This window comes from Aspergillus karnatakaensis, assembly GCF_047715665.1.
Source record: "Aspergillus karnatakaensis strain CBS 102800 unplaced genomic scaffold BJY04scaffold_51, whole genome shotgun sequence".
Lineage (NCBI taxonomy): Eukaryota > Fungi > Ascomycota > Eurotiomycetes > Eurotiales > Aspergillaceae > Aspergillus > Aspergillus karnatakaensis.
In genome coordinates this window covers 145,308-172,671 of record NW_027395763.1, presented here as the reverse complement: position 1 = coordinate 172,671, position 27,364 = coordinate 145,308, and the positions used below count along the sequence as shown (strand labels likewise).

Below are 27,364 nucleotides of genomic sequence, written 5' to 3'. Positions count from 1 at the left end.
TCTGGGAACAGCCCCCTGTGACGAGGGGATAGAGCATGGTGCGAGCCTGCTAGGGCTCCGGAACAGATCTCGAGTGGGGGCAACTGTTGCACAAGATGATCTGTGCGCAGCGTTTCTTTTGATACCGTGTTTACCATATATCCATGGATTTTTCTCTATTTTGCTTTTCTCAGAATGCGCATTAACTATGAAGAGAGAAAACAAAACCAGGCACAAATGAATGATCTAGATCGGACAACAAGCACTCGAAAACACCCAAACAAAAGAAATCTAGTCCTTAAGACTGATGAGACATGACAATAGTATCACAAACAAACAAACCATCCAGCTCTAGGCAAAACAGTCAAAGGCAGTATGCATGCATAAATAAAATAAAAGAAACTAGTGTAGGTCTGGCTGACCGTACTTCAAAGAACGGACGAAGATCAACTTCGAATTCAACAATAACATCAATATCCACCATTGATCTTCTGCTCAATCAACAGATACTGAGCACGCTTTGTGGGTGCTTCAAAGATCTCTTCCATCGCAACGTTTATCCCCTTCGCTTTGTAGAAGGTGGAAAATTGAGCAGCTAGGATACCCTCGACCCAAGTCTCATAGAATGGTGCGTCCTTGGTGAGACTGTCCTGTGAGCCACTGAGGATAACACCCCATGCCTCATCAACAATGGGGTTTGAGACTTCCGATGCCGGGACTTGCGGCTCGGTTTGCTCGCTCTCTGGTACGGGAAGAGGAATTGCAGGGACCTCTGTCTTCAACGCAGGATTGCTAGACAGATGGTCCTGTGGATTCTTGCCGATAGCAAGAATGATATCACAAAGCAGCCCATGGACTTCTTCTGCAAAATACTTGGAGATCACACCCTCGTTGTACGAGATGTGTACTTCCATCTCATTGCCCTTCGGAAGAGAGAACACAAACATGTCCGATGCAAAAGTGGCTGAGCTAGACGCATCAATCTTGCAAGTTGTGTCTCCAAAAGGAATAGATTCGACAACATCATCGAGGTTCTGGTGTTGGACAATAGAGCTAAATCGGGTTGAGCGGGGCCAGTTGGTACACTCTTCAACAATCTTAGTAAACTCCATGGTTTCGAAGGGAACGGCAGCAAGATAGTTGTTCTGCACTTGTTTGAGAAGATCCAGGACTGTCGTTCCCTTTACTGTAACGCGAACGGGGATAATGTTCACGCAGCAACCGGTGATATTTTCTGCTTGATGGACAGGGAGATTTCTTCCAGAGACCAGCTGGCCGAAGACAACGTCGTTTTCGCGTGACAAATTAGAGAGAACCAAGGACCATGCAGCCTTAAGCACCGTCGCAAAGGTAATGCCATGTTGAATCAGATTAGGGGCAGAAATTGATTTAGAAAGACCGCGAATGTTGTCGTTATTCGCGACGAATTGAGGTTTTGCGAGGAACTGAGTCATTTGAGATCCTTCAAGGTGCTTCGACCAGAACGTGATTGCATCTTTGGTCTCGACAGCCCTCTTTGCATATATGAAGTGAGAAAACCCTGGACCCTTTGATAGCTCACCACCGAAGTACGCAGCTTGCAGGTCGCGGTAGATCGTAGGCTGGCTGACACCGTCGAATTGGGCGTGGGATAATCGAAGAACGAGGCACGAGCTTTGCTCGCCGCGGACATAAATGAATCTTGTCAATGCTTGGCCGAGCGAGATGTCTTGCTTCTTGTCCTCTTCCACAAGGCGTTTGATCTGACTCTCGGGGTCGGCTTCAGCCTCGAAGAGCAGGAAGTCGTACACAAGGGCCTTGAGAATAACGTTGAGTGTCTGCTGATTATGGACAACGAACACAGTCCTCAAGATAGGGTGACGTGCCACAACCGCATTGCACGCCGCGGCAAGACGATCCACGTCCAGTGCCGCGTCAAAGGTAAATGTGAAGTATGTCATGTATCCCCTGTGCTTTAGCAAGTTTGAAGTCACAGACCATGTTTGGAAGTCGGTCGCTTCACAAATGTCCTCAACATCATCAACGGTAATCGAAGCCTGCGCAGAAAGCGCCTCTTCCAGAGACGGGGTAATAGTGTAAGGCACGGCAGCCGAGCCGGAGTCGTCAGCAGTGGCTACTGTCTGAATCAGGCTACTCTCAATAGCAGCTGCCATATCACAAAGCCGCGGTTTTTGAAGTATGTCGGCGACCATAACATTGAGGTTGACCTCTCGTGCCGCAGCAACCAATCTCATGGCTATGATTGAGTCACCACCAAGATGGAAGAAAGTATCATCGGCACTGATTGAAGATGGTTCAATACGCAGCACCTTGGCCCAGAGCGCCTGAAGCCTGAGTTCCATTTCGGTAGATGGCTCACGGTAGACCCTCTGATCCAAAGAGCACAATGCCAAGTCTTCAGTACTGAGATCACCTCCCAGCTGAAGAAGTTTGCGTCGGTTCGTCTTTCCTGAAGTTGTCAATGGTATGGAGGAAAGAGGGATAAAGAGGGCTGGAATCATGTAGCTTGGGAGATGCTGTTCCAGACCAACGCGAATACCCTGTGCCACGTCTCGAATTATATCGAGATGCGATATCACTACATGTGACCCACTTGCTCCCATCCAACTATCCTTTGTGCAAATGAAGGTAGCGAGAACAGCGTGACCCTGACGCTCTGCAGGTTGGATAACATCCACCGCCACCTGCCAATCCTTGTCCTTGGGCAAGAATCTCTTCACATTGAACTCGACCTCACCGATCTCTAGCCTCTGGCCCCGAATTTTTGCCATCGAGTCATTGCGTCCGATAAAGTTTACCATCCCGGTAGTCGGATCATACCGGGCAAGATCACCAGTCCTGTAGAAGCGCCGGCGCCGATCAGGAGCAAAGTCCTTCGACCATGTTGTGTTTTCAATAAACGCCGCGTCTGTCTTGGTCTTGTCGCCCAAATAGCCCTTGGCCATCACTGGTCCTTCAATCACCAACTCACCAGCGCAGCCGACAGGGACCAGTCGATCCTGATCATTAGGATCTATGATCCAGGTGACAGCGCCAACAGCGTGTCCAATCTGCTCGGGGTTCGAGTTCACATTCATTCCACCATAGTACACACACCAGACGGTACACTCCGCCGGCCCGTAAATGTTGCCGAGATAGACCTTGTCAGCCCAGTCCTTGATGATGCTCCGCGTAAGCGCTTCACCACCAACATTAAGGGTCTTGAGCGTGGGAACGTCCTCGGGCTGTAGAAGGCGGACGACTGTGGGTGTCAAAGATGCCCAGTTAATGTTGTAGGAGGTAATAGCTGCCGCAAGGTTGTTGAATAGTTCATCCTTGGAGGGAACGCACACGCAACCACCAATCATTAAAGTAGAGAAAATATCGCAGATGCAGGCATCAAAGGTGTATGCAGCGAACTGCAGAACCTTGGATTGAGTAGTGATGCCCGCTAGCTTTCCGTGTGCTAGACCACTAGACACCAAAGCTGAGTGTTGCACGATGACTGCTTTAGGGTTTCCAGTGCTTCCAGAGGTGAAAATACCGTAGGCCAGATTGTCTGGAGAAGCACGCCGCGTGAGGCCAAAATCAACCGATGCGGCCGGAAGGGACGTAATCACACTCTCCGAAATCTCGATGACGGTCGCATTAGTGTTGGCAAATAAGGAGACATTTGCCGGAGAGACGAGAATAACATTTGACGCGGTTTGTTTCAGAATAGCGTCACGACGCTGGGCAGGGTGCTGGGGGTCGATTGGCACGAATGCTGCGCCAGCTTTGAGAATTGCAACCATTGAAACAATAGTCCAGACCGACTTTTCGAAGCAAATTGGTACAAGTTCGTCTGTACCTGGAGAGACACCGCGTTTGACAAGAAGGGAAGCAAGATTATCTGAGAGTTGGCTCAACTGCTGGTACGTGAACGACCCATCCCAGCCATCCAAGGCAAGACGTTGCGGGTCAGATACAACGTGATCCCTGATCACTTCATGAACCAGCTCATTGATTGTGACAGGGCACTCCTTGTTCCATGCCATGATCGTCCCCTGGTCCTTGTCGCTCAGTGATCGGATTTCAGCGAGCGAGGTATCAGGCGCCTGAGTGACGAGTTGTGCGAGCAGGTGCTCAAAGTGAGAGATGACGTGGCACACCTGTGCTTCGGGGATAACATTTGAGTCAAAATGAGCTTGGGTCTTGACACCGTCGCTGCGGATGTAGCATTCGATCGTGAGGGGGTTCAGGTAGTACCCGGTTTGGTTTTCATCAGCTACCGGAGACCCGAATACTGTCAAGTTGTTCTCAACGTCGCCCTGCACAACAAGAATGTTCTGGAATTCAACGGCTTCTCGCGCGCTATCGCTGAGTCTTCGAATATCTTGAAGACCGGTCTGTTCGAAGTTCAGCATATTGACAGCTTGATCGTGAATCATGTCGAGGTAATCTCCGATTGATACGTCGGATTCAGTGAGGCAGACTCGAAGAGGGACAGTGTTTAAAGTCGGGCCGACCATGCGGTCAATGCCAGGGATAGGCACACTGCGACCACTAGAGGTCAACCCAAAGGCGACATCACTAGCACCAGTGTACTCCATTAGCGTGAGTGCCCAGGCAGCACGAATGATGACTGAGCTTGTTACGGAGCCGTCAACCTGGCTCCAGGGAATGGCAGCAGACTGGTGCACCATTTTATTGACGCGAGATGAGTAATTTGACGCCGGCAGAGCAGGGTAGTGCGTAACATCAGCATCAGCGAACTGTGAGCGCCAGAAATTTTGAGCTGACTCCTGGTCCACTGACTGGAGGCTCTGGATGAAGCGGTTGAAGGGCGCAAATGCTGCCGGGGATTGCTGCTTGTAGAACTGCTCCACAGTGCCGAAAAGCAGGGAAATAGCCCAGCCATCATAGATTGCGTGGTGCGCGGTCCAGACAAAGTAGGTGGCATCATCTGCTGTAACCAGACCATATCGGCTGAGTTGTTGCCCGAGGCCCATGGAAAGAGCCTTGTCACACTCCAAAAAGGTCTGTAGATCTCGAGACTCTGACCAAGCTATACCCTCGTCTAGAACAACCTGGGAAAGCCCAGTTCCTGTCTCAATGATTCGAGTGCGTAGGGAGGAACTGGCTTCAACAGTCGATTTCCAGGCTTCTTTAAATCGTACCAAGTCAACCTCCGCGGGAAGCTCGAAGACATTCTGCACAACATAGGCACCTGGCTGTTGTTGAGAAAGCGCCATGAATCCTTGCTGAAGTGGCGTGCATGGATAGATGTCCAGAATGGCTTCAATCCCGACCTCGCAAACTGCCGCTGCGGAGGATTTGATGGCCTCAAGATCGCTCTCTGGAGTATCCAAAAGAGAGAATGGCTCAATGTCCAACGAGCTCAAAGCACCTCCCTTAGTACAAACTTCCGCCAGTGCCGACAAAGTAGGTGACTGGAAGATGTTGGCAACAGTGAGCCCAATATCATCCTTCATGGCGCGCGAAACAAGTTGCATCGCCTGGATAGAGTCACCTCCAAGACGGAAGAAACTATCCTCTCGCCCGATCAAAGCGGGATCAAGATGCAACACCTGACTCCAAAGAGCCTGCATTGTCTTCTCCATCTCGGTCACAGGAGGGGTCTTCACCCGGTTTTGGTTGGCGGAGCAAGATACAAGTTGATTCGCTGTAAGATCATTTCCAAGCTGCTTCAGAGTCTTCCGGTCGGTTTTCCCTGAGGTGTTAACAGGGAGGTAGCTGATGGGGATATAGATTGATGGGACCATCCACTGAGCCAATGCAGAAGAAAGCCCAGCTTCAATTGTTGGAATCTCGCGCTGGACATCGGGGAGTCTTGACGGCCAAAATTGAAGCTCATTCTCGGCGCTGGCTTCGTCCTCGCATGATATGAACGCGGCAAGAAGGGGGTCGTTGCCGCGGTGGGAAGGCTGGATGATCTGCACGGCAACCTGCCACTCACCTGGAGAAAGCTTCTTCAAGTGGTGCTCAACCTCGCCAAGTTCGAGTCGTTGCCCACGAAGTTTGACTTGATTGCCTTTTCTGGCCACAAAGCTAATGGTACCGTTGGAGTTGTAACGAACAACATCGCCAGTCTTGTAGAACCTTCGATCAGGGCCAGCCCAGGCTAGGTTGGACACGAAAGCCCTCGAGGTTTTAGCAGCATCATTGAGGTATCCTCGTGCCTGAATCGGACCTTCAATCAGAAGCTCTCCAGGACACCCAATGGGGACTAATCGATGATGATTCTCGACATCCACAACATACTGCCTGCAACCACCTAGACGGCGGCCAATGTTTGCTGGATCCGCCTCCTTCCCAACGCCTGCAACCATGTTACTCCAGATTGCACACTCAGCAGGTCCGTACGTGATGATGAAACGGACTTTGTCGTGCCACTGGGCGACGTTGGTAGCAGTTGCAGCTTCACCACCAACGGCAAGGGTTTTGAGCTGAGGAACAACTTCTTCTGGGTTGAGCAGGTCGGCGACAGTCGGTGTTAAGAATGTCCAATTTACCTTCAGTCGGTTGATAGCTCCAGCTAGGTTGTCATAGCGATCGTGGACTGATGGTACGCAGACGCAGCCACCAACCATAAGTGTAGTGAATATCTCACCTACACTCACGTCGTACACATAATTCGAAAACTGAAGCACGCGCGAGGTCTCATCAATACCAAGTGCCGGTGCATGTTCGCGGGCACTCGAGCAGAGAGCGCGGTGTTCCAGGACAATACCCTTGGGGACACCCGTACTTCCACTGGTAAAAAGAACGAATATAGGATTTTCTGGCTTGATTTCGCTTGGAGGCAGCTCCCGAGCAGTAGCACCCTCGAACAAACTGGGCTCGACCACTAACACCGTTTCGACCAGGGGAGAAACAACAGTAGAGCAAGAGGGGTCGGCAAGAACCACTGGGGCTTTGCAATCGCCAATGATACTCTTTAAGCGATCCACTGGGTGGCGAGGTTCCAAGGCTACACAGGCTCCACCAGCCTTCAGGATAGCGAGCATAGTCACAACAGTCCATCCGGACTTTTCGAAGCAAAATGGCACAAGAGTCTCTGGACCAACACCATAGCTCACTAGTTGGTGCGCAAGGTGGGTAGAAAGGATATCAAGCTCATGATAGGTGAAGGTAACGTCCCACGCGCAGATCGCTTCTGCGTCAGGGCGGCTGAGAAACTGTTTCCGAATAACGTGGTGAACGCATGAGTCCTGCGACTTGCTCAGCGGGGAGTTCCATAACTGTAGATCCTTAAGGTCTTTTGGACTAATGGTATCAATTGCAGAGATCGGCGTATCACCTCCCAACATAAGCTGGTGCAGGATATGTTCGAACTGCAGCAACATGCGCTCCATCTGCCCAGAGGAAATGAGGCTGGAGTCAAAGTACGCAGCCATCTCCAAACTATCGGAACTAGTAGTGCACTCGATCGTCAAAGGGTGGGTAAAGAACCCAGAAGTCTGGTTGACAGTTGAGCTGGCATTCTTGAAGATGGAGCCGTCCTCGCTGTGGCCGTCTTCAGACTTGGACTGAACGACGAGGAGGTTCTGGAAGCTCGAGATTGCACGGTACTTCGGTCCGAGCTGATGGATTTCCCGTAAGCCTGTTTGCTCAAAGGGTATCATCTCAACAGCTTGTTGTTGCACTGTTTGGAGGTATTCCTTAACAGTCCAGGTACGATCGACTGCGACATGTACAGGGACAGTATTGATGGTAGCACCGACAATCTGCTCAATACCGGGAACAGAGCTGTTTCTACCATTCAGAGTGACGCCAAAAACTGCGTCCGTGGCTTGGGTGTAGTCCATTATTAGCAAGGCCCAAGCCGCGCGGACCAGGGACGACTGAGTAATTTCGGGGTTGACCTTCCACGACCAATCCACCGGAGAATGTAGGAGCTTTCCATCAGCGCTCACCTGGTGCTGACTCGACGGTAAGGCTGGGAATTGGATCGTACTGGCTTCATTGAGGTGGCTCTTCCAGAAGCCAGTCACTGCCCCCTGGTCCCGCTTGATCAGTTCCTGGATAAAGAGGCTGTAAGAGGGCGATGTCGTAGTCGAGATTTTTTGGTAGTTCTTTTCAATTGTTTCAAGAATCAAGCGCATTGACCATCCATCATAAATGGCATGGTGGGCGGTCCAGACAAACGTATTGTCAACCAGAGCGAATCGCTGGAGAGGCTTGCCGAGACCCATGCTCTTGATCTCTTCGTCCGCAAGGTACGTATCAATATCGGAAGTTTTGGGCCAGGAAACATTTTCCCGTATAACAACCTGGTAAAGGCCGTTGTTTTCAGTTTCGATGATCCTTGTTCGCAGGATTGCGGTACTCTTGATTGTAGCCTCCCATGCGTTTTTGAACCTTTCTATATCCAGATCCTCGGGCAGTACGAACGAGTTTTGAACCACGTAAGCCTGAGATTGCTTCGCCGTCAGGGCAATTAGACCTTCCTGCAATGAGGTGCAAGGATAAATGTCCTCAATCGTATTTTCATCCACGCTGCAAGCCACTGCAGCTTCTGCTTTGATGGTATCGATCACAGTGGCGTCAACCAAGGTAAATGCCTCAGGTTCAGGAGCGCTCTTTGCGGATATCTTTGTCATGCGAGCGGCCATCCCAGCGAGTGTCGGATGTTCGAAGATATCAGCTACAGTGAGGCTCATGCCTTCCTCACGGGCGGCAGCAACGAGCCGAATGCCCCCAATTGAGTCACCACCGCGCTCGAAGAAGTTGTCTTCAACGCTAATGGACTTGGTTTCAATGTTCAGGCACTTGGCCCAGAGGCGCTGAAGCTGTTTCTCTGTTGGAGAGGCCGGCTGATTCATGCCGTTGTCTTTCTGCATAGAACAGACTTTCAGTTGGTCCTCCGATAGCTGAGTACCGAATTCTTTCAGACTCTTGCGATTCAGCTTCCCAGAGCTAGTGAATGGAACGGCGCTAATCGGAACGTAAAGCACGGGAATCATATACCGGGGAATCTGCTTGGCGAGCTCCTTCTGAAGTTGAGGAAGCAGGAGCGAAAGTACGCCCTTTGCGGTCTTGTCGAGACTAATTTCACCCTGCGTAGTACGATCGGGCCAAATGCAAATGAAAGCAGAGAGCATTGGCCGTCCATTGCGAGTAACCATATCGACACATATTTTCCAGTCATTGAGAAGTAGCTTGCGGAGGTGGTATTCAATTTCCCCTAGCTCAAGTCGCTTTCCAAAGAGCTTCGACTGTGTGTCCTTGCGCCCGATGTAGTAAATGGTTCCATCGGGATTGTATCGAACCAGGTCACCGGTTCTGTAGAATCGGCTACCTTGCGCCCAGGCTGGGCTGAAGACAAAGACCGAATCAGTTTGTTCCTTGTCGTTGATGTACCCGCGCGCTAGTATCGGTCCTTCCACCAACATTTCTCCAACGCAGCCGACAGGGACCAGCTGCTGATAGTCAGATGGGTCTGTAACCCATACCTTGGAGCCGACGGCTCTTCCGATGGTAGTCGGAGCGTCTGTGACCTTGACATCGTTTGCCATCACGCACCAGATAGTTGTTTCTGTCGGACCATACAGGTTGTGGAGTGTAACAGAAGAGTTCCACGTATCAATAATCTCCTGTGTGGGTGCTTCCCCTGAAATCGCCAAGGCTTTGAGGCTAGGTACCTCAGTCGGGCGGATCAGGCTTGCCATTGCTGGTGGTAGACAAGCCCATGAGACATTGGTTTTCTTGATGAATGCACCCAAGTTGTTCATGCGGTCTGCTTCAGACGGAATGCAGACGCAGCCACCGTTCACCAGGGTGGCAAATATCTCTCCCAAAGCAACATCAAACGTATAAGCTGCGAATTGAAGCACTCTGGTTAATGTCCCAAATTCTAAGCGCTTACCGTGCTCGACAATTCCAGATGCGAATGCCTGGTGGTGTATCATTACACCCTTAGGCACGCCCGTAGATCCGGATGTGAACAGAACGTAGGCGAGGTCATCAAGAGCAGGAGACTGTAGCTTGGATTCCGCATCATGTGTGACAGTCGAGCTAGACACTTCAATAACCTCTGAAAATTGCTCACAGAACGGCTTCTGAGCTGTTGACGACAACACAATTTTCGAGTTGACGGCTTCCAGAATCTGCTGGATCCTCTCTGTAGGGTGAGAAGGATCTAGTGGGACAAAGGCCGCGCCAGATTTGATAACAGCCAGTATGCTAACAACGGCCCAGGCTGACTTTTCGAAACAGATAGGAATACAGGTTCCGGGCTCGATAGACATGACCTGAGTGATCTTGCTTGCCAGCCTAGTTGACAGGATGTCCAATTCTGAGTAGGTGAGACTTGCATCCCAAGCCTGGATAGCCGGCTGAGTGGTGTTCTTCTGCACTTGGCTCGCAAATAATTCATCGACGGACTCCTGTGATGCAGAGAGAGAACCACTGTTCCACGTTTGAATGTCTTTTTCATCCAGTGGATTGAGTCTTCTGATGTCCTTAAGAGAAGACTCCTTCCCGAGACCCACCACCAGTTCGTTCAGGGTCAAGTCAAGCTGAGCGAGAATACGATCCATCTGGCGCTCAGAGAAGACCTTCGAGTCGTAGTTGGCCACAAACTCGACGGTATCATCCATTATCGTACAGCCAACAACAAGCGGGTGCGTAAAGAAACCAGCCTCCTCTCCAGTGGTCGGGCGATCAAACAGAATGGACTCATTCAAAGCAGCAGCATTTGAAGAGTCCTGGATAACCAAGATATTCTGGAAGTTACAGACATCCTGGAAATCAGACCCGAGTCTCTGAATCTGCTGCAGGCCCATTTGCTCGTGATTGATCATGTCCACAGATTGTTGTTGAATTCTGCTGACATAGTCCTTGACTGATTGAGATGAGCGCGAGAACTGGACGCGCAGGGGAACTGTGTTGATTGTTGGCCCGGCCATGCGCTCTATTCCCGCGAGAGAACTATTGCGGCCACTGAGGGTCACACCGAAAACAACTTCATCCTGGACACCCGAGTACTCGGCGACCACCAGAGCCCAGGCGGCACGAATGAGGTTGGAGGAAGTGACACTCTTGTTGGTAGCCCACGAGATAGCAGCCGATCGAGTGCGAACTGCGTCAGCGATAGAGGAAGTATTGGCAGGGGCTTGCGGAAAGGCTTCATGACTGGCACCGGCCAGCTGGAGCCGCCAGAAGTCGCGAGACTCGGTCTGCAACTCCGTGGTACGCTTAATAAAGTGGCTGTAAGGGGTCAGAGCGACTGGCGCTCCGCCACTGTAAGTGGCCTCAACACATTCCAAGACTAAGCGCATCGTCCACGCGTCGTAAACACTATGATGAGCGCTCCACACGAAGAACCTCCGGCATTCATTTTGGATCAAGGCGTAGCGTGTAAGGGGCTGCCCGAGTATTTCTCCTTGAAATTCAACTGAGCTTGCCCAAGCGACGGGTTCATCGACCACAACCTGAACCAGGCCATGCTCCTCGGTATGCACAATTCGGGTTCGGAGAATAGGTGTATTTTTTATGGTAATCTCCCAAGCCTGACGGAATCGAGCGACATCAATATCGCTCGACAGTTGAAAGGAGTGCTGGGCAATGTATGCGCCATTAGCTTTACTGGACAACGCAATTAGTCCTTGTTGTAGAGCGGTAGTAGGATATATATCCTGCACACGAGAAGCATCAACCCCGCAGAGTTTAGCACAAAGGTTCCGGATAGTATCAGCGGAAGCATCCAAGCTGAGAAGACTGAATGGTGTGACCAAGGTATCAATGGCGACAATATCCTGAGAAATCGCCGTGAGGGCTAATTCTCCAAGTGTTGCACTGTTGAAGATGTTGGCCACGGTCAGAGCAACACCCCGCTCGCGAGCAATGGCAACGAGACGAATGGCCTTGATTGAGTTTCCACCAAGCTTGAAGAAGTTGTCATCAACGCCGATCTTGGACGAATCAATAGACAGAACCTGACTCCATAAGTCGCGCAAATGGAGCTCCGCCGGGCTTGACGCAGAGCGCTTGCTTGATGTGTTGGAGTCAATTTTTGACACGCGGTACTGAACTAGCTGCTCGGTGGTAAATTGTGTTGCCATATTGCGTAATGCATGACGGTCAATCTTTCCGTTCCGCGTTACAGGTAGTTCCGGTATAGGGATGTATAGAGAAGGAACCATGTATGATGGAACACGCTCTTCCATGTCCTTTTGCACCTTGGCACATATGGAAACAATTTTGTCGGCTTCCTCAGCAGCAACGAACAAGGCAAGAGCAGAGCTGTCAGTATCCGTCTCTTGGCCAACAGCCGGGTTGATGATTTCCGCTGCTAGATGCCAGTCTTTTGGAAGCAGTTGCCGCAAATGGGTTTCCACATCACCAAGTTCAAGACGCTGGCCGTGCAGCTTCACCATTCCACCCTTGCGGCCCATAAACTTCAGTGTTCCGTCAGGGTTGTAGATCACTAAGTCACCGGTTTTGTAGAATGCCCGGCCATGTTCTGGTACCGAGTACTTTCCAACCCAAGTTGGGGCTGAAATGAATGCCTCGCGGGTCTTCTTCTCATTCTTGTAGTAGCCTTGTCCGACAATGGGGCCTTGAATGACAAGCTCTCCGATGCATCCAAGAGGAGCAAGGCGGTTGCTGTCCTCCTGGTCCACGACCCAGGACACACATCCAGTGCTATGACCGAGGTGATTTGATTTTCTCTCGGTAGAATCAACAGGTGTGCGAGATACGTGACTCACAATGGAGGTTTCTGAGGGACCGTAAGCGAGAATAACATCCGTATGCTTCTCCCATGTGTTGACCACATTTTGGCTGACTGCTTCACCACCGAAGACGACGGTTCCCAGAGTTGTCAAGCGACTCGGGTCAATTAGTTCCGCGAAGGTCGATGTAAAGAGCGCCCAGGTTGTAGCAAGTCTATTCATTGCCTTCCCAATATCATTGAGCTTCTGTTCCTCTGAAGGCACGCAAACACAACCCCCGTGGCATAAAGTTGTAAGGAACTCTAGCACACTAGCGTCGAAAACATATGAGCTGTGCTGAAGAACCCTACTTGAAGAGGTAATTCCAAGCTGCGGCCCATGGGCAAGAACACTGGTCGCAATGGCGCTGTGAGAGATCATCACACCCTTAGGCTTTCCTGTACTTCCGGACGTGAAGATGTAGTAGGCGAGGCTGTCAGGAAGAATAGTCGGCAAAGCACGAGCATCGCCAGCAGGGAGCCGAGCGAAGTATGATCCTGAAATTGGCACAACGTGCTCAACAATATTGCCAACAGATTTTGCCATGGTCGGGGACGTGAGAATAACTCTAGCTTCGAGTTCTTCAATTATACCCCGTCGTCGGTCGCCACTATGTAGAGGGTCGAGAGACACGAAGGCGCCACCAGCCTTTAAGACCGCCAAGGCTGCCACACTGTACCAAGCCGACTTCTCGAAGCACAGGGGAACTGCTTCATTTGCCTTGATTCCGAAGGAGAGCAGCTCGTGAGCGAGAGACGTTGACATTCTATCGAGTCGCTCATATGTGAAATCCTCATCCCATGCGGCAATAGCCGAGGCTCTGGGGTTTGCTTTGACAGCGTGCTGTATCAAAGAGACGACGGAGGCACTTACGGGGTCAGGGCATTCGGCATTCCAGCGAACAATCTCAGCCAGGTCCTCGGGGCTGACAGTGTCAAGTTCGCGCATAGAGAGAGCAGTATTCTGAGCAAGCTGCTTCACGTTATGGGCAAATGTGTACAGAATGCGTTCCATCTGATGTGGAGACAGGATCTCGGAGTCAAAGTAGGAGTTGATGGTCACACCAGCTTCTGTGATCGTACATTCGACAGTAAGTGGGTGAGTAAAGAATCCGAGTCCCTCGCCATCTTGTGATACTTGACTGCCGAACCAGGTGGTCTCAGGCGAAAGATCCAACTGAGTCTGAACAACAAGAATATTGCGGAACTCGGTGGCCTGTCCAGAAGTAGAGTCCAAATATTCCTGGATTTGGAGTAGGCCGCTCTGTTCGAAGGGGATCATGTCGACAGACTGTTGTTGCAAGCTATCAAGATACTTCTCGACCGAAGATGATTGAGCAGTCTGAACTGCAATAGGAACAGTATTCAGGGTTGGGCCTGCTATCTTCTCAATGCTAGCCACGGCGGCGTTTCGACCACTAACAGTGGTGCCGAAAACAACATTGGGGGCTCCGGAGTACTGAGCGAGAGTTAGTGCCCAAGCTCCGCGAACAACGTTGGAACCAGTAGCGGTAGAAGTGTCCCATAGAACAGGCGTGCTATGAGATATATGCGAATCGGCAACAGCGTGGTACTGAGGTTGAGGTAGAGGCGGAAAGCTTTGATATGATGCGTCGGCCACAAGCTGCGAGCGCCAAAACTCCCGGGCATCGTTCTGATCTGTAAGGCGCACATGGGAGATAAAGTTGCTGTATCCCTTTAATGTCACAGGAGGGGCTCCCTCATAATAGCTTTGGACCCTCTCAAATATCATGGCTAACGTCCAGCCGTCGTAAATCGCGTGGTGTGCCGTGAGGACAAAGTACGTGGCGTCTTGCTCAGTGATGATGGCATATCGGGCGAGCTCATCGCCCAGCCCAAGAGATGTCTGACGATCCTTGTTGAGGTATTCATTAAGACTATCCGAGGTCTTCCAGGCGATTGGTGAACCAGCAACCACCTGCAGAAGTCCCTCGGTATCAATAGCCTGGATCAGACGAGTACGCAAGATACCAAAATCCTGGCGAGTCTTGTCCCAGGCCTCTTGGAACCGCGAGATACCAAGGTTGGAGGAGAGCTTATGGCAACTTTGCATCATGTATGCACCGGTCTGCTTGAGCGACAGCGCCATCATGCCTTCTTGTAGGGGAGTGCAAGGATAAACATCCTGAACTTCTTCAACAGATATATTGCAAGCCGAGGCAGCAGCGATCTGGACATCAGCGACGGAGATATCCTCCAAGAGCGCGAAAGGCCCTAGGTCAGGGGCAACACTTCCCTCGTGCACTGAAAGGGGTTCGCAAATTAGAGCCATTTTGGAAAGCGTGGATTCTTGGAAGATAGTCGCGACCGTCAATTTGTGACCCTTGTCTCGAGCCATTGCGACAAGCTGCATGGCGCGAACGGAATCACCACCAAGGCGGATGAAGTTGTCGTCAGCCCCGATCATGTCGGGTTCCAGATGGAGAACAGTAGCCCATAGATCCCGTAGAATGACCTCCATTTCAGTTGATGGGGTACGCTTTGGCCCGTTGTTGTTGAAGCAGCTGGTCAGCTCATCGGCACTCAATCGCTTCCCTAGCTGAAGCAACAACTTCCGATCGGTCTTGCCGTTGGCTGTAATTGGGAACGCACGGAGTGGGATATAGGCGGACGGCAGCATATATGGTGCCAGCTGCTTCATAAGGCCATCTTCGAGCTCGGGAAGGCGCTCGGAAACCATAGACATGTTTGAGATGTCTAGCTCAACGCTGCCGTTAACGCTGTTTGAACTAGGGCAGACAAAACACGCGAGTACACCTTCACCCTGTCGGTATTCAGGGTGGATGAGTTGGGCTGCTGACTGCCAGTGCCCAGGAAGGAGTCTTTGAACGTGATGCTCGACTTCACCAAGTTCGAGCCTCTGGCCCCGCAGTTTGACTTGAAGCCCTAAACGAGCTGCGAAGCTGATGCTTCCATCAGGGTTTTGCTTGACTAGATCACCAGACTTATAGAATCGACGAGGTTGGGCCCCGTCTTGCACTGCTGCCCATGCGGGATTAGTGATGAAGGAGGCCGCCGTTTTCGCGGGATCGTTCAAGTAACCACGGGCGAGGGTTGGACCTTCCACAAGTAGTTCGCCAACCGATCCCACGGGGACCAGCTTGTTGTGATCGGCTACATTGGCAATCCACAGAGAAGCACCAACACGGCGGCCAATATTGGCTGGATCAGCATCATGTTTCAAACCGGGCCTACAAGAGCACCAGATGGAACACTCGGCTGGGCCGTACGTGTTGATCAAGCACAGTCTGTCATGCCACCTAGAAATGTTTGTATAGGTCGCGTGTTCTCCTCCTAAGCACAGCGTCTTCAAGCCGGGCACTTGACTGGGTTGCAGTAGCTCCGCGACCGTAGGGGTCAGGAATGACCAGTTCACCCCCAGCTCGTTGATAGCCTTGGCCATATTGTTGAAGCGATCGTCAGCCGAGGGAACGCAGATCGTCCCACCCACCATGAGCGTCGTGAAGATTTCACCATTACTAACGTCGTACGTGTAGGCAGAGAACTGGAAAACCCGCGAGTCGGGCCCAATGTGGAGAGCTGGAGCGTGGGATCGAACGCTAGAGCACATAGCGCGGTGCTCAATAACGATGCCCTTGGGCACTCCAGTACTGCCAGACGTAAATAGTACGAAAGCCGCGTTGTGTGGTTGAACGCGGTGGCTAAGCCCGAGCGGCGCAATGGACGCCGCGCCCTTCATATCCTCCAAGACAGTTGAGTCGACAACGACGACTCGGTCAACGATACCAGAGATTAAGGTGGCATGTTGAGGCGCAGTAACCGCAACCTTTGCTCCAGAATTGCGGACCAGACCTTCTAAACGAGATATGGGATGGTTTGGATCGAGAGCAATGCAAGCGCCTCCCGCCTTCAATACCCCCAACATTGCTACCACAGTCCAGCCGGATTTGTCAAAGCACAGCGGAACAAAGACATCCGGTTCAACAGACGCAGCTCGGAGCTTCTGGGCAACAAAACTCGATATACGGTGTAATTCAGCGTATGTGAATCGGACATCCCAAGCGCAGACAGCTTCCTTGTCTGGGTTGGATAGGGCCTGCTCAGCGATAATATCGTGGATGCAGGCGTTGACCACCTCAGGTGTTTCTCCGTTCCAAGCAATCATCTCACTGATATCGTACGGGTTGATCGAGAGCAAAGACTTAACGGCCTGGTTTCTGTCTCCTAGGACGAGTTGCCCAAGGGTATGCTCGAAGTGGCGCAAAACACGATCCATTTGGGAAGAAGGGATAACATTGGAATCAAAATGAGCAGACACCTTCACTCCACTGCTAGTGATACCACATTCAACGATTAGTGGATTCTCGAAAAAGCCTTCAGGCAGCTTGGTACGAATCGGGTTGCAGAAGAGTGGAGAGTTCTGGCTGCCATCCCATTGTGGTTGGATGACCAATATATTCTGGAAAGCAGACGCAATGCGGATCTCGGGGCTGAGATGCTGGATCTCCTGCAGTCCGGTCTGCTCATACTTCATCATCCTAGTTGCCTGAGCCTGGCAAGCTTCCAGATAGTCATTAATGGACTTGGAGGTGTCAAGACGCACTCGGACAGGCACAGTGTTCAATGTTGGGCCAAGCACCTTGTCAATACCAGGAATGCCGACGTTTCGTCCATTAACAGTCAGACCATAGACGAAGTCAACGGAATTGGAGTACTGGGATACCACCAAACTCCATGCTGCACGAATAAAGGTAGAGTGAGTGAAACCATCCGACTTCGTTCGGCCCCACCCAATCTCGCATTCACGATCTAGCCTTCCGTCACTAGAGGGTTGATAGTTCTCAGATGGCAAACGGGGGAACTGATCGCCACTGCCTTCTGACAGCTCGGCTGTCCAGAACCCATTTGACTCAGTAGCATCGGTATTCTGGAGCGCCTGGATGAAGGTGTTGAAAGGGGTAAAAGCGGGAAGTTCCTTCTCGGCATACCTGTCCTCTACCATCCCCAGAACAAGTGGAAGCATCCAACCGTCATAGATTGCGTGATGCAACGTCCAGACGAACAACTTGGATCCATCCGGAGACTCGACAAACGCATAACGGGTGAGAGACTCTCCAGTAGCCATCGGAGTCTGGCGGTCGGTAACCATGTGGGCTTCGTAGTCAGTTGCCTTATTCCAATGGATGGGATCATTGGCAAGAACGGTCTGTAACAACCCATGCTGTGGGCTCTCAAAAAGCCGGGTGCGGAGAATGGGGACTTCTTCGACAACAGCCGTCCATGCGTTTTGGAACAGCTCGATATCAACATCTGCAGGCAGACGGAAGGGAATCTGGACAATGTATGCGCCCTGTCTCTTGACTGACAGGGCCATCAACCCTTCCTGGAGAGGCGACGAGGGGTAGATATCCTCGATGTTGCTAGCTTCGACCCCACAAAGGGATGTGGCTTGATCGCGAATGTTGTCTACCTCCGCCGACGGGAGAAGGGCAAATGGCTGAATCTCCTCCACGTCGTTGATTTGGCCAATCAGCTGTGCCATGTCAGAGAGAATAGGGTTATCGAAGATGGCCGGAACAGTGAGGGTAACTCCTTGATCGCGCGCAGCCGAAACCAAGCGAATAGCAGCGATCGAATCACCACCCAGTTCGAGGAAGTGGCTGTTGGAGTTCACATGGCTAACATCAAGTCGCAAACACTTGGCCCAGAGGGCCTGGAGTTCCTTCTCTCGCGGCTCGGTCACTTCCTTTCCTTCTTTGTTACGGACTGAGATAGCAAGCAGATCGTCCGCAGACAACTGATCGCCAAATTCCTTCAGCTTGCGGCGATCAGTCTTTCCGGCAGCTGTTAGAGGCATGTGCTCGAGTGGAATGTAGATGGTAGGGATCATGTAGGATGGCATCCAGCGGGACAGGTCCTTTGTGTATCCAGAGCAGACTTCAGACACGGTCTCAACCGCTGAGAGATCAATGGCAAGGTTAGGCTGGTATGTCCTGTGATTAACGGCAACAAAACCTGCGAGCATTGCGTCTCCGCCACGATGTTGAGGTTGAATGACCTGAGCAGCCACCTTCCACTCCTTTGGTGCCAGCTTCTGTAGGTTGTGTTCGACTTCAGCCAACTCGAGCCGGTTTCCCCTAAGTTTGGCTTGCTGGTCTTTGCGGCCAACATAGTGCATCGTGCCATCAGCGTTGAACTGCATGAGATCGCCAGATCGGTAGACACGACTGGGGCCGCTGACGAAATCCTTGGCCCAGATAGGGTTCTCGATGAATGATTCGGCAGTTTTCTCGGGATTATTGAGATACATCCGGGACAAGATGGGTCCACCGATCAAGACCTCTCCAACGCAACCGACAGGGAGCAGGCGCTGGGGATCATTTTGGTCGGCAATCCATGTAGTACAGCCATACATCTGACCAATGGTGTCTGCCCTGAAGCCGATATCTTGGGCTGCACTCCCGTGACTGATGATGGTTGTTTCGGTCGGGCCGTAGGCCACAACGATCGTGGTATGAGAGCGGCCCCAGATAGACACAATATCCTCACCAACACGCTCGCCACCGACCAAAATGTGCTTAAGGGTTGGGACCTTAGCTGGATTGATATGCCGGGCAACAGATGGGGTCAAGAGAGTCCAGGTGATACGCATGCTGTTAATGACGCCTTCAATATCCGTCAACCGATCCTCCTCAGAGGGCATGCAAACACAACCACCGTGGGCCAATGTTCCGATCATTTCTGTCAGACTAGCATCGTAAATATAGGGCACGAACTGGAGAACCCTTGACTCGGAGTTTAAGCCAAGTCCCTTGCCGTGTTTCAGGATACTAGTACAGAATGCCTCGTGCTCGATCATAACACCTTTTGGTCGGCCTGTTGTACCGGAGGTGAAGATGATGTACGCAAGGGACCGTGGGTGCACGCGCGGAAGTGGGTGTGTCGAATCCATATTCGCAACGTGTTGAGGGGATACTTCGACCACTTTCTCCACAAGGCTCTTGCAAAGCTCCATCTGAGCGGAAGACGCCACCAACACCTTCGCCTGGAGATCCTGTATAATCATTTCTCTCCTCTCCTGGGGGTGCGTAGGATCAAGAGGAACGAAGCCACCACCCGCTTTGAGGACTGCAAGCATCGTGATAATCATCCAAGGTGTTTTCTCAAAACACATTGGAACCTTAGATTCAGCCCCAACGCCCAGAACAATAAGATGTCGAGCTAGGCGAGTTGAAAGCTCGTCCAGTTGCTTGTATGTGAAATGACCATCCCAGGAATCAATCGCGGACGCGTCACCGCGGGTGGAAGCGTGTTCGGCAATAATATCGTGCAAGCATCCACCAACAGGCTCAGCACCCTCGACGTTCCACATTTGCATGCTCTCACGGTGCAAAGAGCTGACGAGATCAAGATTGCCAATCGGTGTGCTTGGCCTTTCAACGAGACACTCAAGAGCCTTAGAAAATGTGCTAGCCACGTGAACAGCCATAGCTTGGCTGATATGAGACTCCCAGTAGCTAAGGGTAACTTGAACATCCTCGCGACCGAATTGTCTGACGTTGACGGAAACGTCATATTCAGTAGTCTCTTGTCCGACGACATTTTTGAAAGTTATCTCTCCATTTTGAAGAGCAGTGTTGGCGGGATATACCTGGCACGAGACAATCGAGTTGAACAGATTCTGGTTTGGCATGTTCAGAGCTTTCTGGATGTCACCCAGCGAACATCCTTGATGGTCAAGGCTTTCAGTGAACCCATTTTGCATCCGCTCCATAGCATCCGACAGAGTCATTGTCGGCGTAATGTCAAGCCGGTACACCAGCATATTAATGAACAATCCAACCGCATCCTCAATTCCAGGTACGGGGGCGTCACGGCCAGATGTCAAGTAGCCAAAGCAGACCTTGTCGGTGGCTGCATAAGAGCGAAGCACCAGAGCCCATGCAGTTTGAACCATGTTTGCAACGGTGACTCCTTGGGCCTCGCATGCAGCAGTAAGTAGAGAACAATTTTCGATCGTGACAGGGATGGTCTTCATCGTGCGAGGCAGAGTGAAGTTTTCGTTCAAGATTGGGAAGTAGCAAGGTTCGATTCCGGCAAGATACTCGGTCCAGTACGCGAGAGCCTTATCGGAATTGTAGTTTGTGATGTATTTGATGAACTGGCTGTATCCAGGACCCGGTACCTTTGAAAGAGCCCCATTGTATGCGCGGAAGAGCTCTTGCTGGAGGATTGGTAGGGAGGTACCATCAATAATCGCGTGGTTGATTTCCAGTTTACAGAAGACAGAACCCTTGTCATTGGCACAGAGAATCAGTTGATGGGGAATCTCTGAGGTGGTGAACTTCATAGGGACGTATGAATCTAAGGTTGCAAAGGCATCCTTGTCGGCGTCCAAGACCAGAATCCTAGCTTCAGCAACCTTCGAGACGAGTTGGTCGTAAAGTCTGTCATCTGAGACGCTGTCAATAATGAAAGTGCGCAATATAGGATGACGCTTGACAACTTCGCGCCAGGCATTAGCGACACCGTCAACAACGACTTCGGTACTGTTCTTCGACGGCGCGATCTCCCAGATGAGGCGGACCTCGTAATTTCCAGTGCTCTTTGCTTGACCGAGAAGCAGATTAGTCTGCATAGGCGAGCACGGGTAAGCGTCCTCAATTTCTGAGACCTCTTGGATACCAATCTGGGGCAATCTCTCATCGACCAACGTCTTCAGACTTAAGGGTGTCAACTCCAAAAGGGGGAAGTCGGACGAGGTGAGTTCCAGATCCATGCTTGCTAGTAGTTCAGCCGCGATAGAGAGGGACTCTTCGTAAGCACCAATCCAGGAACGAATTTTGTCTTGGTAGCTCATCTTCTTGTTGTAGTTGAAAATAATCTGCAGTTTCCCTTGCTCAACCACAGCAGTGATATCAAAGGACGCTAGACGAGGCATGTTTCCGCTGATGGGGCCAGTGCCGTTAGACATATTTGCATCAACCCATTGTGGCTGCTGGAAGATGCTCTTCCGGGGGTCCGTATCATGATAAACACCCGCGTAGTTAAAAAGAATTTCCATGTTCCCGTGTCCCTCAAAAGCACTGGGTCCATCTGGATGTAGGTAGCGGGAAGCGAAGTACGCCCAGCCATTTGACTTGTCCGAACGACGCGTATCCTTGGTTATTCGGATGGTCTCGATCAATGACTGGCTTGCCTCGACGGGTATGATGACAGGGGCAACACTGGTAAACCAACCGACCGTTCTAGAAAGATCAATAGACTCATCCCAGGCTTCACGACCGTGACCCTCGTCGAAGATAGCAGGGGGATCGCGATCGGCGAATGTTTGGAGAAACGAGTGGGTCAAGGACGAAAGGAGAATATCGAGCGGCTGCGTGCGCATGGCTTCGTTGGCTGCCCCTAACAGCAAGGCAGTAGCGTCTGCGTCCAAAGTGAATTTGGTCGAGATTGCATCTTTATAAGTATCTGCGCTGCGCTCGATGCCCCAGTAGGTGTATGCATCTGCAGGAACGGACAAATTGCCAACAATACTGGTTGGTGGCAGCTTCTGAGACGCATACTCGGCTTGCATTTCCTGCCACACCTGGAAAGACAAAGGCTTCTCGCTTGAAAGTGAACCAGACTGCAGGTACTCCTCGAGGTCCTCAAGCAGAACTCTCCATGAGACCAGGTCAATTACCAAGTGATGGGCGGAGAAAAGAATATGCTGTTCACTGCGCCCGAGACTGATGAGATCTGCGCGGATGACGGGCCCAGTTCGAATGTCCATCTTTGTCTGGCTGGTGGCAATAAGTGCTTGAAGCTGTGCGCGGTCCTCAAGGGTTGATTCGGCCACTTGGTATGAGCCCGTCACATCATTGGTAATCCTCTGTGTCCATTGACCATTCTCGAGCTGGAATCGCGCGCGCAGCATAGAGTGCTGTTGAACTGCAGCCTCAATTGCCCGCGTCAAGTCCGAAAGATTGATTTGCTTCGACATGCGGAACAGTGCGCTCTGGTTGAAATGGTTTTCACCGTGAGGCACGATGTCGAAGAACAATTGCTGAATAGGAGAGAGCGAGAAGCTTTGCTCAACAACTTCTTCTGGGAACAGGTTCACTTCACCTTTTCCAACGCGTGCCGCCAAAGCTTCAATTGATGTGCTCTGCAAAATATCGGCAAATGTAATCGAAATTCCGCGTCGTCGGCAAAGTGCAACGACTTGCATAGCTGACATGGAGTCTCCTCGAAGGCTGACGAAGGAGCGATTCAGCCCAATTCGTCCCGCTGGAATATTCAGTACTTGGCTCCAGGCGTCTACCAACTGCTTTTCCAATTGGTTAAGCGGGCGCTCAATGGCTTCAGATCCGCGGCATGCTTTATCAATGGCTGCCTCCATGCTCTCGTCCAGGCCGTTTACCCATTGCCCAACCTCCTTCCGGTTTAGCTTGCCAGATACGAGCAGAGGAATACTTTCAACAAAAATCCAGGCAGTCGGCACCATGTACGTAGGAACCTTCGCTGATACGTGGTTACTGATCTGGGGTAGAGTGTCAACAAGGCTTCGAGAATCAACTAGCCTTAACGCATCGTCGGTTTTCTCCACTTCCACATCGCGGAGGGATAACACAGCGACTAACTGTTGCACGTAGGGGCCATTGGCAGGCACTGCAACTACAGCGTGGCGCACAAAAGGGCTGGTGGACAGATGGTGTTCAACCTCACCCATCTCGATACGCTGGCCACGAAGCTTGACCAAATTATCGCGGCGGCCAGCGAACCCAACTGTTCCGTCGTGGTTGTAACGGACCAAATCTCCTGTCTTGTAGAACCGACGTCCCTGGCCACCGTAGATCCTGCTCCACTCCGGATCATAAATGAACGAAGCAGCGGTCTTCTCCTCTTCATTGAGGTAACCGCGGGCAAGAATTGGACCTTCAAGTAGGAGCTCTCCGATGGCGCCAATTGGCGCGAGGCGGTTATGGTCTTTGGTGTCGACTACCCATGATAGCGATCCAACGCCCCATCCAAGGTTCTCAGGAGCGGTATCTGGCTTTAATCCACAGAGTGCCGTTGACCAGACAGTCGTCTCAGCAGGGCCGTAGATGTTAATCAGGTAAACGTGGTCAGCCCATTTAGATACCACTCCCTGGGAAACGGCTTCTCCGCCGACTGAGAGAGTCTTGAGAGAGGGAACGTCTGCAGGGTTCAACAAACTAGCCACGGACGGAGTGAGGTACGCCCAGTTCACGTTCATGTTTGTAATGCTTGATGCAAGGTCATTCATCCGCTCCTCCTCTGAGGGAACGCAAACTGCACCTCCGTGGATAAGGGTAGTGAAGATCTCACCCAGGCTCACGTCAAAGGTATAAGAGGCGAATTGAAGAGCACGAGAATTAGGACCCAGACGCATGACGGCTCCGTGGGCGCGAGCACTAGTACAGAATGTCCTGTGCTCAAGGACAATTCCCTTCGGGACACCTGTACTTCCAGAAGTAAACACGATGAAGGCAGCGTTGCTTGGGTCTGTCTTAATGAGGGGTTGAGAAGACAACGCCTGTGCTGCCTTCCACGAGTTCGAGTTCGACGGCCCAACAGCCACTGTCTTCACAAAATCGCTGAGAAGGTGCTGGTAAGACTCGGAAGATATAAGTATGGAAGCATTAAGCTGCTTGATAATGCCTTCGAGACGATCCCGGGGGTGTTGGGGGTTGAGAGCTGCGACAATACCGCCCGCCTTCAGCGCACCTAGCATTGCTACCACAGTCCAGGTTGATTTCTCGAAGAGAATCGGCAAAGATGCTTCTGGTTTAACTCCACATTCCGCAAAATGCGCCGCAAGGTCTGACGATAGTCGATCCAGCTCGCCGTACGTGAAAGATCCATCCCAACCAGTAACAGCAAGCTTTTCCGGATGCTGCCTGACTTTCTTCGAAATCAGGTCATGGACACAAGCTTCGATACTGTCGGGAGTAGTAAGGTTCCAGCACGTAATATCGATCTTATCCGCTGCACTGATCGTCTCGATCTCATCGACCTGAGTAGAGTCACTGGCTGAGAGCATTTGCGCAATAATATGCTCTAGCTGAGACACGGCACGGGTGACCTGTGCTTCTTCCACCAGCGTCGAGTCAAAACTAGCACGAAGATCGATGTGTGAGTCCTCGAGAATGCACTCCAAAACCAATGGAAAGGTCTTGTCGTTGGCCAACCTTGGCGAGTACGTCTCAACCGAGCCAACACCCTTAATTTTGTTACTCCAAACCTTGGGTTGTATAATGAGCAGATTCTGAAACTGGCATGCAGATTGGGTAGCTCCGTCAATAGCGCGGATGTTCTGCATACCCAATTGCTCAAATGGAATCATTTCTGTCGATTCCTTCTGCACAGTCTGGAGGTACTCAAGAAGGCTCTGCTTACGATCAATTTGGACACGAGCTGGGACCGTTGCGATGGTTGGGCCGAGAATGTCCTCAATACCTGGCAGCGAGGCATTTCGGCCCGCGACCGTAAGACCGAAGGTGATTGACTCGGTACCCTCATACTGGTTCATCAGCAGACCCCATGCTGCTTGGATGACCGTTGCCGTTGTGATATTTGTGGCTTTTGGCTGTCCGCCTTCGATGCGGAGGGTGTGAACAGAATCTGCCCGAGGCTGGTAGCGAGGAGCAGGGACGGCGGGGAATACTGAAGGAGCAGAATCCGAGAGTCTCTTTCTCCAGAACTCTCTGGCCTCATCGCCTTCGTTGGCTTCAATAACATATTTGATGAAACGAGTGAATTTGGGGGAAATTGAAGGAACGGAGCCGGTCTGGATCTGAGCAAGGAAGGAAGGAACGACAAGCGAGAGAGCCCAACCATCGTAGAGCACGTGATGGGCTGTCCACACCAGGTGTCGCTGTCGGGTCACTGCATTCTGAACAATTGCGAGCCTCATCAAAGGATCCCCGAGTTCCATCGGTTGTTGAAGATCGCTCTCCAGATATTCCTCCAAATTTGAAGCCTGCTGCCACTGCGGGCGGTCCTTGATGACAACTTGGAGGAGTCGTCCGCTGGACTCGGACTGCACAACACGAGTTCGGAAAATGGGAGCAAGTTGGAACAGAAGGTTCATGGCAGAGATGATCTGGTCAACTCGGGTGCTTTGCTCCAAAGCAATGATATGACGGCCAACATAGAGACCCTTGCCGATCGAGATGGTCATGAGCGTCTCCTGCATCGGAGTGCAGACAGAGATATCTTCGATGTTGTCGCGATCGATGTTACATAGAGAGGCCACTTCTGCAACAGCATCGTCGACTGAGAGCCCTTTTGGGATCAACGCGTATGGCTCGGGGTCTGATATGCCGCTGCCCTCATTTGACAAGGCCTTCGCAGCATGAGCGAGCTCTGCCAACGTCGAACTGGTGAAGACGTCCATGACGCTGATCTCGAGCCCAACCGCACGGCCATTAGCTACCAATGCGACAGCCTGAAGAGAGTTACCACCTAGGCGGAAAAAGTTGTCGTTGGTACCAATCTTCTCAACAGGCACACCAATCGTATCGGCCCATAACCGTTGCATCTGCGAATCCTTCTCGTTTGCAGGTGCAGCTTTCTCTCCTCCAGTTGTTGCGCCAGCCGATGCGCGCCAGAACTCCTGAACAGCAAAGGTAGCCTTATTCCAGAGCCCCTTCGCCACGGCGGATAGCAATCGCAAGTTCTGAGTATACTGGGATTTCTGGTTCTGTGTCGCAGACAGCTCATACCGCCGCTTCATCGTATGAACTAGTTTCTTGAACCAATAAATGTTCAACCCCTCGAATGTAAGTAGTGTCGAGAATACACATAATAATGTGAGTTTCGAAATCGATGCTGTGACGTTAGTAAGTTCCTCCAACCTTACCTGTGAAGCGTTCTTCGGCTGATTCTCCTCTAATGAATACGCCACTGGAACAGCCTGTACCTGGCTACTTCGCGCAGCCAAGATATCCAAAAGCAGCCTTATAGTCAAGTATGTTCCTCCCAGAATGCGTGATGTGAAAAAGAGCCCAAGCAAGATCGCACCGTTGTACACCTGCGTTCTGGACCCGGTCCAGCCAATGTTATCGCAGAACCAGTGGATTTGGAGGAACGGATTCGAGATTTGGTAGACGACTACCATCGGAGAGTAAAGGTTAAGGAATGGCCGCTACAGAAGTCACAAATCAGTTTTACTCGCCAAACTCACTCTAGGATCGCGAAGAGCAAAAAAAGACATACCGATGATTGCGCGACGGACGTAAGCAGCAACGCGCAAAGACAATGCAGAATCATTCCTCTGGAGCGCACCGGCGCCAGAAAGAGCACGGCCATTTCCCAGATATAGTATCCCATACAGCACGCATTAATGCGCGAGATCAAATCACTATATCCCCACAGCCGCTGCTGGTATGTAGCCATGCTCATGAAGCTTTGCCCACTCACGAAAACCCATAGTGCCGCGGCAGCGACAATCGATGAATGTACTAGTCCGACCAACCGAGTCGCCGCGTTTCGTTTCGTCTCGGGGTTTATTTGAATTAGCTTTTTTGTGATGGCGGCGTCAAGAATGCGCCGCGCGAAGTCGGTTTGGATGAGGTAGCAGCTCATAACGACCATAAGGATTTCTGGGACGTGCCATGAGAAGGCAATCGGAGTGTCGATTGCGACCTCCATGATGAGTTCTCGGTATAGCGATTAGCGAACGTAGAGAATGGTAGT

At 51.4% G+C, this 27,364-nt stretch overlaps 1 protein-coding gene across 1 annotated transcript; it reads right to left on the bottom strand.

Annotated features, from left to right (window-relative positions):
- Positions 1 to 449: 449 nt before the first annotated feature.
- On the bottom strand, positions 450 to 27,319 carry BJY04DRAFT_221671 (uncharacterized protein; the record flags this gene model as incomplete). The annotated part of the gene is made up of 4 exons (XM_073717199.1): positions 450 to 9,781; positions 9,830 to 17,210; positions 17,262 to 26,813; positions 26,885 to 27,319. 4 exons carry the CDS (start codon positions 27,317 to 27,319, stop codon positions 450 to 452), a joined length of 26,700 nt encoding a protein of 8,899 aa, XP_073567716.1.
- Between the last annotated feature and the right edge of the window lie 45 nt (positions 27,320 to 27,364).